Source organism: Triplophysa dalaica, chromosome 3 (assembly GCF_015846415.1).
Source record: "Triplophysa dalaica isolate WHDGS20190420 chromosome 3, ASM1584641v1, whole genome shotgun sequence".
NCBI lineage: Eukaryota > Metazoa > Chordata > Actinopteri > Cypriniformes > Nemacheilidae > Triplophysa > Triplophysa dalaica.
Genome location: NC_079544.1, coordinates 5,303,379 through 5,321,709, shown reverse-complemented (window position 1 = coordinate 5,321,709; position 18,331 = coordinate 5,303,379). Strand labels below are relative to the sequence as shown.

Here is an 18,331-nt window from a genome sequence, read left to right as displayed (position 1 = left end):
CGTGATGTATGTCTGCTCAAACTGATCATCATGCTCATCACAGTGCGGATATGACTTCCAATTAGTCTCCTAATGTCTTGCTTTCTTCCTTTGTGAGATCGGAGGAAGCAAATGACCTTGATTTCCCTGCTCTGCAAGAGAGATCGCTACGCATGCGAATGCTAATACCGGTCTTTTTTATAGATCCGAGCGAATATATATAATTCAGCAGGGCAGTACAGAACAGGGGAATACCTCCAGCGCTCTGTTCTATGGTGATGTACCGGCAATAACATGTAATTCCTCACCCCTAGTAAAAGAGCTGGTGATAAACCATAAATCTCGGCAGTCACAGCGGGGAACATGAGGAAATGTTTCAGGTTTTCTTCCTAAAGGAACTTTTGTAGCATTTTAAAGCATAAACGGTATTTGAGGACCTCTCTTTTTGTCTGTAAATTTTAGACTTTGGAAAGTGAATGTACTATTCTTCTGCTTTTACTTCAAGCTCTGGGCGAGACACGAGCCCCAGCCGATTCTGTGTTTATGTGCAAATGTCTTATTTTAGATGTGCTCGACTTCAGAATGTTTCAGTACATGTGCTGTGATAATGCATCATCTATAATTTCTATGGTTATAATTCTTAATTGCAGGAGTTTATCTATAATTATAAAATGTCAGTTCTGGTCCTTAGTTCTGATTGGCTGAGCTGCGTTCTGAGTCGTGATAAAATACCCTGATATATAATGGCTGACCGCACCACATAGCCTAAATGTCATTTTATTTTCTTTATTTTATGAAACCTTGCTTAGCAAATGTAGTAACCGGTTTATATAAGCTTTAAGCCCCGCAAGCAGTTGGTTGCAGTGCATTTTATAATCGCTACCTGTTATAAAATGCACTGCAAACCCACTGGTTCTTGGGGTTTATTGCTTTATATACCATAGTCTGTTTGAATACTCGATTCTGATTGGCTGGAAGGTGTGCATTAAAACCATTTAATGCACGGGTAGTGCCTCAATGTTTGAAATTAAATGACGAAAATACCTGTTATTTTTCACTGTCTGATCAAAAATTACGTTGTAAACATCAATAACAGCTTTAACTTGGCAAATGACTGTGGGTGAGATAATACATGCCTAGCCATGCATTAAAGGATATTAATACACCCCCGATGCAAAGCAGAGGTGCATTAAAACCTTCTAATGCCCGGCTAGCCGTAGATTATCCCTTACCTATGTATTAAAATCTAATTCACATAGAAAATGTCTGTGTTTAGACTGAAAAAATACCTGAATAACAATGATTTAAATATTGTAGCTATTATAAATAGTGTAGCAATATTTTAAGAAAATCATGGATCTGAATTGCAGAAGTGACAGACTCTATGCCTTTCTATCAGTGTTTTGGAGCACTATTACCTTAAGCCTAACATGATCGTACTAAAGCCCCCCAAAATTCAATTTTGATTTCTTTGGGACTTTGAACTGAGCTGTAGACATGGATTTTGCACTGTAATTCGGCATCCAAAGGTGGCTCTTTCATGAATTTGCCCTTGAATGTCTAGTTCAGGTTTTGTCTGAGCGGTTTATTGTGTTCTGACTGTTTAAGGTGCGTGGAGCTCTTAGCTCAGTCACAGTAAAGACAATCTGACATGCCTGACAAGCAGTAAGCGGTTAAACTCTGTCCTAATCTTACTCTGTTCCAGATGTCATTGTACCAAGGTGACACCAAAACGTCAAACTGAGATGTTCACAAATCCAGTTTGTTACCTTTACTTTTCATTGGTTGACATGGATGCGTTACAGCCTCCTTCAAAAAGGGAGAAAACCATTCTTTCTGTGGCTCAGCTGACTATTTGCGAGTCAATGAAAACCAAGCTGTCCACAGGTCAGCACTCGAAGACTACGATGTACATCTAAGTACATTGGAAAAAGCAGACAAGAGCAATTTATTTTCCGCCTGACTAAATTTATTGTATTTACTGGGTTCAGAGTGACTCACGGTTGACGTAAATCTGCTGGTTTTGCTGCCATCGCAATAGATGTCGGAAAGGTTGATATCTGACCCTCACAATTACAATTTTATTGGGTTCAAGAAATTGCCTAGAGCAGAAGAAGCTCAGGTGTAGAATGCATTAAGAGCTCCAGAGCAGATGCTACCTGAAATTGTGGCGTCCCATACATAGCTGCCATGTAAATGGTGAGAGTAGGCATGGTTCTAAATAACCCAGGCCTATAGTCTTACATATTAGCCCAAGTTCAAGCTAAATTACTATACCGATAACAATTAATGGGACAGTTCACCCAAAAATGTAAATTCTGTCATAGTTTACTCACCCTAATGTTGTTTCAAATCTGTTCAAGTAAGAATAATATAGGAAACCAATGGACACCATTGAGTACCGTAGTTGTTTTGTTTTCTACCTCGGAAGTCAATAGTGCCCCAGAACTGTTCGGTTACAAACATTCTTACAAATACCTGTATCGTCTTTTGTGTTCAGTGGAATAATAAAATGTATACTGGTATGAAAATTTTTAAGACTGAGCAAATGATGACAATATTTTTATTTTTGGGTGAACTATTCCTTTAAATGCTCAGAAAACAAATATCAGACCCTATATTACATGCACCATGATAGGCGCAAATCCGCTGAGAGAACCAAACGTATCTGACCCGTTTCAAGTCAAGAATGTTAAGGCTTTATGAAAGAGATCAGACATCACCGCCTTGGTGAGTAATGCCAGCGCTTTACCACAAGATAAGCCGATTTCTCCCAAACAATTCTCTGTAAAGTCCCCATGATCTTAAACGGGTCTGACGATTATTTAATCAGATTTTCCCTTGGAGTGATGGGTTAAGGGTAAATAAACCTGATCGGAAGAACTTTGGAGCCCCGATTTCAAATCGTAATTATTCAAGGTGTTAAATATTTACGATCAGAAATCCTGATGTGTGGGGGAAACGCTAAGGACAAGCGCACAAGAACTCTGTTAATTGTATTGTGGAACAAAACAATACACTATTAGAAGCTAGCTGACAGAAGTATAACAACTGTAGTTATCACTTTAACAAACCCTTGTCCATATTCTGTCAATTTTTGTCAAAAGCATTACAAACACTATCATCACTATTACAAATAATTGCAATAAAAAACAAGCTGTGTGTAAGCGACGGTACACTGTTGGGAGGACATTTTGCAACTTGATTTTTTACAAAGATAAATAAGTAACTTGAACATATTATTATTAGTTAAAGGAGTCAAATTATTGTTTTGCATATACTGAAAAAAATTGTCGAAATATGTTTCTAACAAAGATTATTTTGTTGACTGCACAAGTTTTTGGCCAAAATGCATCAGAAAGTTTGCCCAACGTACAAAACAAGTAATATTGCAAGAGTTTAAAAGATCCCAAGATGCATTGCAGCATGTTTAATTCTGTGTTTCTAATTTCTTTTTCTTTTAAAGATTAGTATTTTAGTTCTTGCTGGCAAAATTTATGATTTAATATCGTTGTTACTGTTTGTTATCTGTTGAGTTTAGGATTTTTTAATGAATGATGGTTTTTGATTGTTACCATGGCTGAGATTTGTGTGTTCAATGTTGTGGTGTAAGTGCATGACACAAGGGAAAAAAACGTCTATAAATGCACTCAACACAAACTGTTTAAACAGTTATTTGATCAAAGTTTGGGTCTGTGGGAGGCAGAAAACAATTACAACTGTAGTAAAAGACCAAACGTTTGTTTATTTTAATTTATATTAAACAATACTTAAAGAGTAATTGCAATATTTCATTTTGCTAATTTAACATGTTTCCTCCACACAACAGAAATATATTAATTGCAATCAAATTTAAGTTGGCTGAACAAATTATCACCACTTGAAGAATTAAATAATATACGTTGAGTCAACTCCAAAAGTTTTACTGTATCAGGTTGCCTCATTTTTTTCCCTTCGCTCAAATTTTCTTTTTACAGTGAGGTGGTTTGAGTCCGTGTATGCTGATGGTTAAAAGTGGAACAGAAAATATAGGTCTAGTGGAGCTAGTAGACTCTTTCCAGTGAAAATGTCAACAGCTTTTTTTTATAAAGCAGTAATAATATTCTATTTTTAGTACTGTGAAGACATAAATACAACAATATTTAAGTTACGATAAAATTATATCTAGTGCTGAGCTGCCTAAATGCTTTTAAAATTAAAATTACATAAACGTTATATGTACACATTTGTTTATATTGAACACATACATAATTAACAAAGGCGACAGTGAAATAATAAAAACGTATTCTAAAATCTCAAGAGAATTTGCGAGCTTTTCTGTGTTCAAAGTCAGGACTTTTGAAAATCTGTTCTTGTTTGGTGTGCTTTCTTCATCACATCAAGGCGCACCAAACATTATAGGAGCAAGACGAATAAATCTAGGATTTCTTCTCCTCGTGTTTGTGGTCTGTCACAGTTTGAAACTCTTATAAGATTTAAAAGAATCTTTTGGTGAAGCCCCATCATAAAGGAGAAGACAAACGCCAGTGTCAATCGCCAACGTAAATAACAAGCTTCAAATGACACATCAGTTGTATCATGATCTTCCCATTCTTTTCGATAGACACTGTGGCTATAACACAGTTAAATCTTGCTTTGCCAGGCTGTCTGACTGTGTACCGTAAACGAAACGCTATTGGTAATTTTAAAAGGCGGCGTGGTCACTCGAAAAGTCTCGCTCTCTGCATTTTTCAATTGAAATCAAGTCAACATATCAAATAATGTTGCGGATTCCAAGTTGGCAGTGGGCTTTTAAAGTCAAAATCAAAATGTAAAATTCTTATTTTTGATGGAGCATTATAGTGTTTTTAAAAATTACTTATTTGTGTAATGATTTATTTAATTCATGCACCCTTAAAATAAAAAAAAACATTAACCTCCCCAAATAAATAAGACTCAAATTAAACATTGTTGAAATCAATACCATAAATCTACAAAGGAAATGTGAACAGCATAGTGAGAAGTTATTATAAGATAACACTTGTTAGCTAATGCATTTACTTCTGTTAACAATAGCACCTTATTGTAAAGTGTTACCCAAACAAATGAAACATTAAAGAAATATCAGTCGTGACAATTCCTTCCCATGTGAACTATAACATAAGATCAATCGGAATATTCAAATGCTTCTCGGCAGAAACATCCGATAAATCAAAGATCTCAAACTATTCTCACTGATGTCAAGAGGAACAACTGAGAAAAAAATATCTTTTGTGTGGCCACATTGACATTAGATGGATCAATGCCATGGAAAAGTATTAAAGAGACTATTAACGTTGACTGTGAGGCTTCCTGTCATTTTTCATCCAAACAAGACAGACAGAACAAAAGACGTGTGGACACCTTAAGTAGCTGTTGGTTGACTAGTTCTGACAAGCAGGAGAAACTACATCTCCTACCTATCATTAACCACTCTCTCTTTCTTCCCACTGACGCTGGAGTATCTTCTGATGTTAATACATTTTTATTACATGGATGAAGGTCCACCCTCCAGTGATGAGTGCAGATATCGATTGTGTCTCTCCAGTGACTGTCTGAACCAATTTCACAGCAATTAAGCCAATTAATCCAAACGCCCCTGCTACTGTCATCGCAACATCGAAATGTTTTCTTAACAACAGATGCACGTCTATTTTTAAAGGTTTGAGCAATAAGTTTGTTCTAACATCTTCCTGCGCCTTGCAACCTCATTTCAAACACATTACAGAAATAACATATGATATCATGCCATGAAAATTACATTTTGATGGGAAAAGACGACATTAAAAAGAAAATACAAGGAACATAATATACAACGTGAATGTATAGGTTTGCGTGTTGGTGCATGTTATTTTTAATATAGATCGTAAAATTAATATAAAATAATTTAAGGCTGCATTACAGAATATTATTTCAAGACTTTCCGGATAGATAATCATCTAACATCCCTCTGTAGGAAGATATAAGAAGACATTACGTTTACAGCTTCTACAAGAGCAGATGTTTGGGGCAGAATATTGCTTTCTTTCAAAGATTCATTTCTGTCCTTCATTTGTTTCTGTTAATTAAATCTACGACAGCAGTGCTGCTGATAAAAAAAAATCTCAGCGGTGATGCTGTGAACTGTTGTCTTAACTCTTGCGTGAACAGCACGGAACAGCAATCCCCTTTTTTTCTGTGTGTGCATGTGGGGCCGCTCTTCCAGATGACATTATTTAGAGGTGCTCAGTGGGTGATCTCAGCGAGAAATGTGACCTGAATTGAAGCCCTTCTCTCCCTACTCGAATTACCCCATGTGGATTTGATTATTTTCCCTTTACACGGGCACATAGATCAGGCCGCGTGCAAGATGAACTGCCATTGTCTCTCACATTTGACAGCAGAGGGGGAGTGGAGGAGTGCTTGGGCTACCTACAGGTCTAAGTGGCAGCCAGTCGAAAGTGACACTTCTAATACCGTCGCTGATGAAAATGACAGAATATTTTTCACCCAGTCAAAAACTCATTTTGCACACGCCGAGCTGCGCAAATTTGTCCTCATTTCACGTGCGCCTCCTGCCACATTAAATGACTGCTGCTTATCAATGTAGAAAATATATGCAGTTGTGTGAAACACGGCTTCCCACCAGTCGGTGGGACTTGGTTGTGTCAATGCTCGGAATAGCCAGGAGGTCTAATGTACCTGGAAAAAGCCACCAGTTTGCATTTCGCTGACGTAAGACCACCTGGAGGTGCTCAATCACCCGCACGCAAACCCTTCAGCTGTGTACGTTTCTAAGGAAATTTTCTTGATCTTGTTTTAAGGTTCCCCGGTGTTGGTTTTAGTTTTGTTAAAAATACATTGAAAACTGGACCTTTGTGACTTTTACTCCATGTCTATTAACTGAGGTCATTTACTTCTAGTAAAAGGTGACAAATCGCAAATAGGGATATGGCTCCCTCAGTATTATAACATATATCCAACCGTATGGCAATCACACGGCTCACGGGAGTCTTATAATCTAAAACCTACTGGCTAATAAAACAAGGAACTTGATGCTTATTAAAAAACGTGCCAAAGCATGAAAGACAAATATTGCTGGTCAAGCAATTTTTTTAAATAAGTAGATTGTGAAAGTACAGAAAAGGTTTTTGTGAAATATTTCAGAAACGTTCTTCTATGACAAGGGTCTTCAGCAGGGGGCCAGTGGTGGTACATCAGTGGTTCATCAATTTTGATTTATTTTTTATCTGAAATGAAAATTAGGCATCAAATATTTATTATTAAAATGAGATTACTTATATTCCATTCCATTCCATTTTCTACCGCTTATCCGAACTACCTCGGGTCACGGGGAGCCTGCGCCTATCTCAGGAGTCATCGGGCATCAAGGCAGGATATTACTTATATTAATTATGTAAAATAATTGAATTATAAATATTAAATTGGGATCACGACAACATTTGTTTTTAATATGTTTGTAATGTAAACATCCAAAAGTATGTAAACTCGATTGTATTGTCCTGTTTTCATGTATAGGCCATACTCAAATTCGCAATTGTAAGCTGTGTGTACCAAGGGGTCCCTCTTCCTTCTTTCTATCCGTTGCTTGCTCCCTGGTCTGAATAAAGGTTGAGGACCCCTGTCCTATGGCATGAAGTTATGACATGTTTGTGTAAACAAGCGTGAGATGTTGTCAGCGTGTTGTTGAGCTGTCTTACACCACCAGTAAATGCACAACCACAGAGTCCTTTGTAATCACCTACACTGTCCAACACAGGACCTTGTTGAAGCTCATGTCCCTAGGCCAGGACCTCTCTGTCAGTCTGGCTCCGGTGCGTCTCACCACAGAAAGTGTCATCAGCATCGCAGAGCTTTTGACAAGAGCTACAAGCATTGCATTTCTCAAGAAATTCTGTCTGAGTTAATGTGTTTAGCTTTGACCATTCGCTTCCCTTGCTCGACAACAACTTCCTGTCAGCAACTTCGCAAAGTTTCAGGAAAATCTTTACAAAAGTTTCTGGACTTTTCTGAGATGCACTGTTTCTGGGATTAGGTGTGCGAGTATAAGGTTAGACTGTGGAAATCAGAAATACAATTTTCTAAATTTACTATTTTGTGTTAACATTTTTTGTTTCATTCTGCTAACAACTAACAATATTCCTCCCAAATTTCAAATATAAATCTTGTTTCAATTTGCATTTATTTGCATAATAAGAAACCTAGAGAAACGGGTCAAAATAACAGAAAATATGTTATTTATTTTAACTCAAATACTGCAAAGAAAACGATTTGATATTTACTTTTAAGCATTAAAACAGTAACATTTAAACACACATTTAGGAACATGTATTTTATATTTTTATCATCAGTTTTCATGTGTCTTGTCATGCTGTCAGTCTTTTACATTCCTGTTGGATGACTTTACGTCACTCCTGAGGATGGATTTATTGAACGTGAAAAACACATTGTTCCTTTGTCACATATGAAAAATCAACACACCTGCCAGCAAAGACAGAATAACAGAAAACAGTCAAGGTGTGCTTCGTTAACAATTTTGGAGAAGTATTTTGATATACAAAGTATATTTCAATGCATTTTTCATAACCATTTTGCAGTAATTTGGAGGCAAGAGAAAACTTGAAATATCAATAATCAACCTGCTTTTCTGCTAAAAAATGAAAATGGCCTGACGTCCCATTTGGATCTGAACTGTTAAATGTACTTAATTAACGACAACAGCCAAGCCGAAACAAGGAATGCGCTATGAATAATTCATTTCCCAAATCCACCCCAATTATTTCCCCAAGCAACATGCAGAAATTAAATAAGAAACTGGTATTTTCAGTGTTCGTGACACGATGATGCGTAGGTCGACCTATGCTGAGCCTTTTTCAGCTTCTTTGGGGAAGCGAAGCACTCGTGGGATTTAGTTAGGGGAGAAGTATCATGTTTATGACAGTTCTACAGTTTTGTATAATCCTGGATTAGACTAACCAGCATCGTCACTGGGTGAATTCATTTCGTTCTGCAAGACGATTTACCCGAAGTCAATGGACCTGTAAAATCTTGCACATGTTGGAGAGCTAAGGATATGCTATTATTTAATCCCCACCACATCAACCATGCTTATTTTATAAGATAACAGGATGCATTTACATTTATTCATTTAGCAGACATTTTCATCCAAAGTGAATGAAGTGAACAATGGAAGCAATTTGAACAACATAAGGACAACAAAAAGCATAGCCGCAGTATTCTCATAAAGCTGACCACAGCATACAAAGCTCTTTTTTGTATAGAAAGAGTAGAAAAGAGATCGAAGTAGTCGATCAGGTGATGAGGGAATAGTTCTGCTTTCAGCCGATTCTTAAAGATGGCTACTGGATCTTTAATCCTGCATTTCATGAATCAAATGCCAAACAAGGACATGTTTATTTGTGTGACACCGCAGTTAACACAAAACTAACCTTACAATCAAAAATAAATAAAAAATTGCTCTCACTTTTTTTTGTCCATAAATGACATTTTGAAAACCTGTTTAAATGTCAAGTGCGGAGACATGGATATATCAGAATATGTCTGTAGAGTGTAATACAAACTCAGTGGTTGGTAAGTGGGTGCCATTTATTGAACCATAGAAATCAATTTGCTGAAAAAATACCTTCATTTGTTGTTTATTGCTATCTGTCACTTTTCAAAATCTTAGTGCGAGCGGTGGGTGCTTTAATGACTAATTGAGCCCATAAATGGACAAACCCCAGTGAAAATCTCCATTTGCAGACTCCGATGAGGATGAACATGTTGCCAGGGCTGATGTTGGTGGTACTGTGGCATGTAAAAAAAAACAGCTTTTTAATTAACATAATGGAAGAGTTCGACCAATCAAGCTGTGAATTGAATGATGAAGAACTAGAAACGCGTACACTGCCAGAACCTTTGGCTTCAAATGCTGGATTTACTGTTGTAAACAAGATCAATCATGGAGGTTTAACGAGAGGTGCGAAAAATCATTGTGCGCTATGGTTCCAAAAGCCACCCGATAAGAATACCGAGCTGAGAAAAGGTCAATGCGTGGGGTTTGTGAACAAAGTTAAGGCGCAGAATACGAAGGGAAATGATTTCACATTGGAGAAGTATCTCTGATTGTATTGCTGTGTGGGTGTGTGATTGTGTTTATCTGTCCTGTTTGAAATGCAAAGTGTAGGAGGCTGGGAGACTAACCAGAGGCTCATGTTCTTTTCTGTTTATCTATTTTGGGTGGCACTGGTTTTGGTCCTCATTCCAAATTATCAACCTGTCAAAGAAGGTGATTGGATTACACAGTGTCGTAACCAAACTCGATGCGGCGCCACGACACGCGATAAAAGGTGTCTTTTCCATGTTAATCAGAGGTTTTTGTCGTAACCAGACACGACAAGCAACGGCCGCTTCTATTTTAAGTTGCATTCAGATTTTAAGCGACTTAAGCGACGTGGTCGCCTGAGTGACGACATCCACTGATCACGTTAGCTCTACCATCTTCCTATTGGCGGTCGCTTCTGAAAGTCGCTCTTCATTTGCATGAAGTTGAAGTTTTCTCAACATTGTATCGTCGCTAGACATGCCCATCCGGTCGCCAACGGTTGCGACTGATCGTATCGCCAGAAGTTACTAGCTCTCCATTGAAGTGAATGGGATCATGTCGCTTTGTCGCTTGTAATATGATCGAGGCTTCAGAAACGGTTTCCAGTTTAGCCATGTTGCGAATGAAAGCTCCGCCCACACAACAACACAAGTTCTATATACGTACATGTTTGATTAAATGCGTTTAGATTCTGAAATTATAGCTTAGCAGCCGGTGAGGCATCACTGTAGTCATGAGAACTGGACGAATCTCTCTATGTGCACTTTTTAGCTGCAGGTTTTGAGGGTGCGTGGACCAAGAAAAATCGTTCTGATTGCTGTTTTGTTATTGTTTGTCGCGTCCTGCCCCTTTTTCGCGTTCGGTATGGACAAACAAATTGCTTATAGCAGGAATCGCATAGTGTTTGGTTGGGATGCAGTGTTATACACTATCGTGCCAGATATGTATTATACAAAAAGTACGTGCAACTTTTTCCTTCGAAGTAGAATTACAATCAAACACAATCCCCCAAAATCTACACCATCACATTATACCAAATTTCACTTGAAGACTGATCAAGGCCATGATTAGCTTTTTATTCCAGGCCTTGTGATGAATATTTTAACATATTTTGCAGACATTTCTTTCAATATGTTTTCTTTCAACTAACTTTTCACAAAGAAGATTGTAAGCAGCCAACAGTCCCTTTAGTTAAACCAGAAACACTCATATACAAACTTTAAGTTACAGCTTCTGACTTTTGTTTGTTTTCAAATTTTTCAAATTGTTTGAGAATCATGCAAGACAAATACTTGTTTCAATTCAGAAAACGTTGTCTCAACTCTACGGCCTCTTGACAATGGGGTGAGAGTAAAAAAAACTTGTATCCATGCTACAGTATGGCCGAATAACCTTTTTTCCAAGCCTAGTACTTCACCTGCTGAAAGGAGCTATGCGTTATTATGAGCAGAGCCGTGCGGTTAAAAGGATTTCAGCTACTTTTATTAATGCTCCATCACTGAGCAGCGGAGGCTTTTAAAGCCAGTCAGGGTTCATTTTCCTGATTGAATCATTCTTTGAATGTGGAAATGCTCGGCCTGGAGAAAAAGTTGCCATCTTTCCTCACTTTTCCCTCTTCTGTGTTACAGCTCTCTTGAACCTCCCTCTTCTTTGTCTTTCTCTCTCACAAACGTTTCATAAATCACAGATTTTATCAGACCGGTCCTCTTGCAACACCCACCGGTACTTGAAATCAAATTAAGTGTTTTTTGTTCTTTGATGGTGCTCACCGGCTCCCCACCTGATGAATAGTTTGAGTGACGGTTAATGAAAAGCAGTGGGCTTCCCCCATTTGTAATGCATTCAGTCTGTGAGGGTTCGTTATTGTTTCCTGAAATTCACACTTAACAGATGCGTTTTATCCAAAGCGGCATACAGTGAACTAATTGCACAGCCGATCCCCTTGACGCACCCGCGGGGTTAAGTGCTTTTCCTATAGATACAATGGTAAGAAGAGCAGGATTGAGTTCTCATTAACTTTCCATCTCTCTGGACGACTCGGATTGTACCTCCAGCCCTTGTGTTAGCAGTACAGATCCTTCACCTTTATGCCACTTCTGTTGCATGTGTATGGTGGCTGTATTCAAAACATACAACTGGCAACGTGTAATGAAATGATGCTGTTGGGGCTGTGGTGTAATAGTAGTGCTTGCGCTCGCTTTGCTTTAAAACCATTTGGAGTTTATTAATATGCTTCCCATATGGAATGAATACAAGCTTGTTAAAGAGACACGAAACACTGAACAACAATTATTTAGGTGTAAACATAGTTGGTTGTGTTCCACATCATAGAAAACCATGTTAGCAACTGTAAGTTATTACAGTAGATAAAACTAGTTAATTGCTACCTTTTTTACCTATTTTTTCCATCCGGGTCCGGGTTGATGCAATGTATGGTACGTGGGTGTTTCATTATTATTCATGAGACTGTGTTTTCTTGACCAAAGAGAAGACATTTCTCCTAATTATTCATGACGGTTCGACTAATGTCCATCCTGTAGACTGTGCACCTTACTGCTGATTGGCTACAAGGTTGTTTTGGTACTCGATCCGACTTTGTCTAAACAAACGTAATTCGGAAATCGGACACCCCGCCTTTAAAGGTGCAATGTGTAAGATTAAGGAGGAATTACTGACAGAAACGCAATACAATATACTAGGGATGGGCATTTAAAGCAAAAATAATATTCAAAGATCAATGAGAACTATTCGAAAATTATTCGAAATTCGTACCCCTCCCCCACATGGACGCATTTACAGTATTACACACACACACAGACGGAGAGAGAGAGAACATTTACGCTTTAAATCCGCATGACGGCACACTGCTTTATGTATTATGGAATAGGCAATCTTACATCAAGCAATACACTAAAATAACGTGCTGAAACATTAATATATTAACAACCGAATGACGGCACTTATTAACAGTACGTCGATCAGAATCAACTGCTCATAATGCTAGGACATTTCCTTGTAAAATATGAGCATGCGCATTTTTACCAACTAAACAGTGCGATTGATCAAAGAAAATATATTAAAGCCATAAAGATTTTAGACCAGACTTAACACGCGTTAAAACATATTAACCGAATGACGGCATTTATTAACAGTTCGGAGCGATTTCATGAATTGACAGCTCAAAAGGCTTCAGTTTCTATTCTCCTGAAAAAGTTTCTGCAGTCTGGCAGTGATCGTTTTTCTAGACGGAACAGTAAACTCGGGCTTTACAAACTCCATAAGATTTTTAAAACCCTCTCCTCCAACGAAGCCGATCGGAAGCATATCCTAAGCGATCATCTTGCTAGTTAGAGCCGTTATTTGCTTCGCCCGTCTGGCATCCAAATTGGTAGTTCTGACCATAAAACTAGCACCTGATTGCTGACCTGTGGATGGACCTGCTGGGTGCTTCGCCATCAGATGATTGTGCATCGTAGTTGTTGATCCATGATAAGTCAGCTTTGCATTCCAGAGTTTGCACTGCACTTTATTCTCATTCATTTTATTGAGGGACCCCACACAGAATGCATTTTTGACATCGTCTCAATTTACCGTTTCTGTTAAGCCACGCGGGTCTACAGTGTGCATAACTTCCTTACCAATTCTTGTGGGAAAATGTTTTCCTCTACTGTCTCTTGATTGACAACCTTTAGGTTTTAGGTGCGTCGTGATTGGCAGCGCCACCCTTTGGTTACATGAATGCGTTACACGTAAAAACACGGCAAGTTTTTTAAGATCGCACACTATTCGAAATTCTAGAGTTAAATATACTATTCGAATATTCGAAATTCGTGACTCATCCCTACAATATAAATAACTATGTCTCTATAGGTGTATAAAGACCTTACATAACCTTACAAGGGTGGTGTTTTTATTACCTTAGAATGAGCTATTTCTGTCTACATTCACCATATGCCGTGTTTCTATCCTTAAACGGACGAACTGCTCCACAGAGCATGTTTTGTAAAAAATATCTCCTTCAGCAAAGAAGCGAAAACATGACGACATTTTGGTCCAGTTTCAGTCACCGTAATGCTTCGAAGGGAGGGGTGAGCAATCTCAACGCTAGATGCCGCTACGATCTACACACAGAACTTTTAAAGCTACCATATGAAACAATTTTGGTTAAAAATATACACACATTTGTTATTGTTCAAGTAGCCTACATGAAGAAGACAAAACTATCTTCTTACCTTATCCCCATTCACAACGCTAAACTTAATATATAATTTGAGCTGTCAGGTACGATTTCATGGGAAATGTCAGTTAGACCAGCAATTGTATGTTTAGAAAAGGGATGGCGATATAGACCACTTCGCAAAATATATACAAAGCTAGTCCAGAAGAATTTCCTGTTTCAGTTTTTTAACAATACACAAACGTTTAAACCGAAAACAACGAATAGAACATTTATAAAATGTTCAAAATGTTGAAAAAATATTTTTAACATTTAACTATATATATAATATCAAATAAAATAAATTTTACTGGAAGTGCTTCTGGACCAATGTTTACTGTACCTAAGTGGTCTATAGAGGCAAACGCTTTTACTTACTAAAATTACACAAAGTAGGCTTTGAAACTCTTTTTTTGGTTTGCCACTTAAAGGTTAATGTTCAACATTTTGTGGGTCATTACCTCATTTTACTAACCCGAAAAGCTGTGTTTTCTACCCTGTTCTGGAAAAATGCCATATCTGCTCGCTTTCAAATTCTACTGTGCTGAGTACTTTTACAAACTGCTGCTGTTTACAATGCAGCGAAGCCTGAATCCCAGTGAGAAAGAGCCGCGGAGGGAATACAGATGCTGACAGTATATCCATCAATTGTCACCACTGCGATAAACCAATGCGATTCACCTGTCATTTTTAAACCTAAGCACTTTCATTCCTTCTGCACTCCCTCACCCCTTTAATCCAGTCAGGACACGCCGTCTATGCGAAAGTTTCCATACACTCCTGTGGCATTAGGTGAACCTACCTGACTCCATAAACTCATTGTTGAGGTTGCTCCAGGACTCCTTGCTCTTTCTGAGGCTCTCCTCCATGGCTTTGATATCCGCGAAGGGGCAGTTACAGTCGGGGAACTTTGTAGAGCAGCGGCACCAGCAGTCATTGTTGCGACACAGTAGTTCGCCCTCCGAATTACACGCCACGTAACTGAGGGCCGCCTCCACAAAACGATTCCGCAGGTACTCGGGAAGTACATCCTGTAGACCTGCGTGTGGAAAGAGAAAACTCAGTCGAATGTCACGGTACGTACTGTGATCCGCAGTGAAATATGATTCAAAGGCTAGATGAGATATTGTGTGAAATACAACAGACAGTCTACTGGGTTTTCCGACCTCAATCACAGAAGGATGCGCCTTACGGGTCACACTGTAGTGTAGGAAAAAACACAATATATAACTTCTGGGGAACACAAAAGAAGATTTTTTGATAAATGTCTCTGTGGTTTTGAATCCATACAATAGATGTCAATGGGGGGCCAATGTGGTTTGCTCAAAAATCTTCTTGAAAATATCTTTTGTGTTTTCCAGAAGAAAGTCAAACAGGCTTGACATGATTTGCGACATTTCAACAACTGTCCTCCTATTTGCATCCATTTTATTTTTTTATAGAAGAAAGTTGGGACAAAATATACTAAGGTAACACAATTGAGAACCAATTTCTCTATGAAAGAGCATCCTCTGAGCAAGTAACATTTCTTCTGGGTGTCCATCAATTTGACAAATGCTTGCGTAACAGACGGGCATCATTCCATTAACACAGTATCTGTTCAATTACAGATTTTGCTATACCTGTATTTTGCTCTTTTCTCTCACATTCACACTATGTTAGACTTCAGGCCCTCAGCGCAAATTACTGCTATACAGAAGGTTTATTTTTAATACTGCAGATTATTTTCAATCCGAATGCGTTTGAGTAGACTCTGTCTTTCCTGCCTCCTCCGAGTAAGCGCCCCTGCAGTGGAGGCGTGTTACCGCTCTTTGACAGCCCCCCTTTGGCTCAGCGATACAGGACGGAGGCTGAAAACAGACAGCATGTTAAGTGGGTCAGAGAGACGGGCAGGCTGACTGCTCGAGCAGCGTCAGTGAAGGGAGCTCTATGTGGGACAGAGGTCTGCGATGTCAGCGCAGTAATGGGCTAATGGAATGAATAAAGACCAACAATATTGGTGGCAAGGTCATTCGGCCGTAAACCCCTGTCATGAAACGCAGGCCTGCTGCAGACAGAGAATCAATGAAGCTACTGTGGAATTCTGCTGCCTGTTTAGATATTTTGATAGCAGGCAATGAGAGAATTGACATTTGCACAGGAACATAGTAATTGATTATTTGAGCGATTTGTACAAGCTGTTACAAGGTAGTACAATTGTAAACAGGGCACACTTTTTTTTGGCAACACCTGCCAATGGTGGGCACATTTTTATAGCCACAAATATTTTCATGTCTTTAAAAAAAACTTTTTATATATATTTATAAAAAAACAAACACATTTGGTATTGTCAGTAATTTATCAGAAAACTATTATCGTTATCATGTTAATACTACAAATCTGATCATATCGTAAATAATCCAGCAACCATTTAATCTTTTTTTTACAACGGTTATAGACCATTTATGTGGCCCAAACTTAACTTCCGGAAGACCTCCGCAAAGAATCAATAACAGCAGTCCATGTTGAGTAGATTATTTTCTTACAATTAATATAAACTTAAGTATTGAAATGCTATAAATATAACATAAATTGTTATATTATACAGACAAAGAAACACATGTAGTTAATTTCTTATAATTATTGTTAGAATATTATCAAAAATGAACCATGCAGTGAAAATCTGACATCGTGACGGCTCTATTGCACAGACATATTAATATGTGTATTTTATAACAATATTTGTTATTTTTGTTTATTTTTTTTTGTTACTTTGGATACTATTCTTTAAAATTATTCTGTTCGTTTTAGTATTAAGCATATTTTTTTTATATAATGTATGCAACACATGTCACAGCAGAGTTGCATGGACGCTGCTTTTAAATAACATGTAGTGTATGTAAATAAACATGCGTTATAAATAATGCACGTACATTTTAAAGAGCAAACACCTTCTATCATTTGATTGATGCAATGTCCTGAGGCCTCTGATCCATACTCGCCTATCAATGAAAGCATTCAGTGCTGAACACATCACTACACCACGTATGTGAAAGATTCAGATTTCACGGCTCAGCTGTGGTTGCTGAACACCTGCTAATTATATTATCCGAGAAAACGCTTTTCACAGCTTTAGCAGGTCTGACATCCTTCAAGAAAGAATCAATGTCTTTTTCCTTCAAATTCAGCCCTTTCAAATTCTCTTCTCAGTACAGAATTTATGATGCGATCCTCAGCATTTATTCGTCGAATTGAGAACAACAAGAGACGTAATTAGATGCAGTCTTCCTCCTAAGCCTTTGGCTTCGGCTGGGTACAGAGCGAGCAGTGTGGGGAACTGCATAAAAGAGACTGACTTGGATGGCTTTCATTCCGGAGACGGCTTAATGGCTGCTCTTGTGCCCCCTCCTCCACAATCTCTGCCTCTTTTAAGAGAAAGAGAGGAATGTGAATTATACTGGGGATTATTTCGGCCCTCTCTGATATCTAAGACCTGATGTCCTTATTGAGATGGGTATGAATTCCGCTCTTTGAATACAAACAAAGCTTTAGTAGAATATGTTCAACAGGTGAACAAAGCAAACAGAGTTCGACGCAGTGGCATCATAAACCTGTTTTGTATTCTCTGGTATAAGAAGTGCCCAAAGTTGAACAAATCTTGATACAGGTGAAATAACTTTTAGTCCAGTTTAGGTTCCGATCATAAATTGACAGTGACCGTTCACCCAAAATTAAAATTTTGTCATTTCCTCACCCTCTCATCTTTTTAAACCGGTATGACTTTCTTTCTTCTGCAGAACACAAAAGATATTTTTAAGAATCTTGTCAACCGGCCCCCATTCACTTGCATTGGTTTTGTGTCCATACAATAGTGAAGGTTGCTGTTCGGTTGCCAAGTTTCTTCAAAAATCTTCTTTTGAATTCTGCGGAAGAAAGTCGTACTGGTATAAAATGACAAGAGGGTGACGAAGTAATGACAGAAGTTGCATCTTTGGGTGAACCATCCCTTTAAGAACATACAGAATTTCTCAAAA

The 18,331-nt window shown here is 38.1% G+C and overlaps 1 protein-coding gene across 1 annotated transcript in view; it reads right to left on the bottom strand.

The window, feature by feature from the left end:
* brinp2 (bone morphogenetic protein/retinoic acid inducible neural-specific 2) overlaps nucleotides 1-18,331 on the bottom strand; it is an 84,129-nt gene that overhangs the window by 14,398 nt on the left and 51,400 nt on the right. Inside the window, exon 7 of the mRNA XM_056744344.1 lies at nucleotides 15,121-15,357. Within this exon, the coding sequence (XP_056600322.1) occupies nucleotides 15,121-15,357 (237 nt within the window). The remainder of the gene's footprint in view (nucleotides 1-15,120; nucleotides 15,358-18,331) is intronic.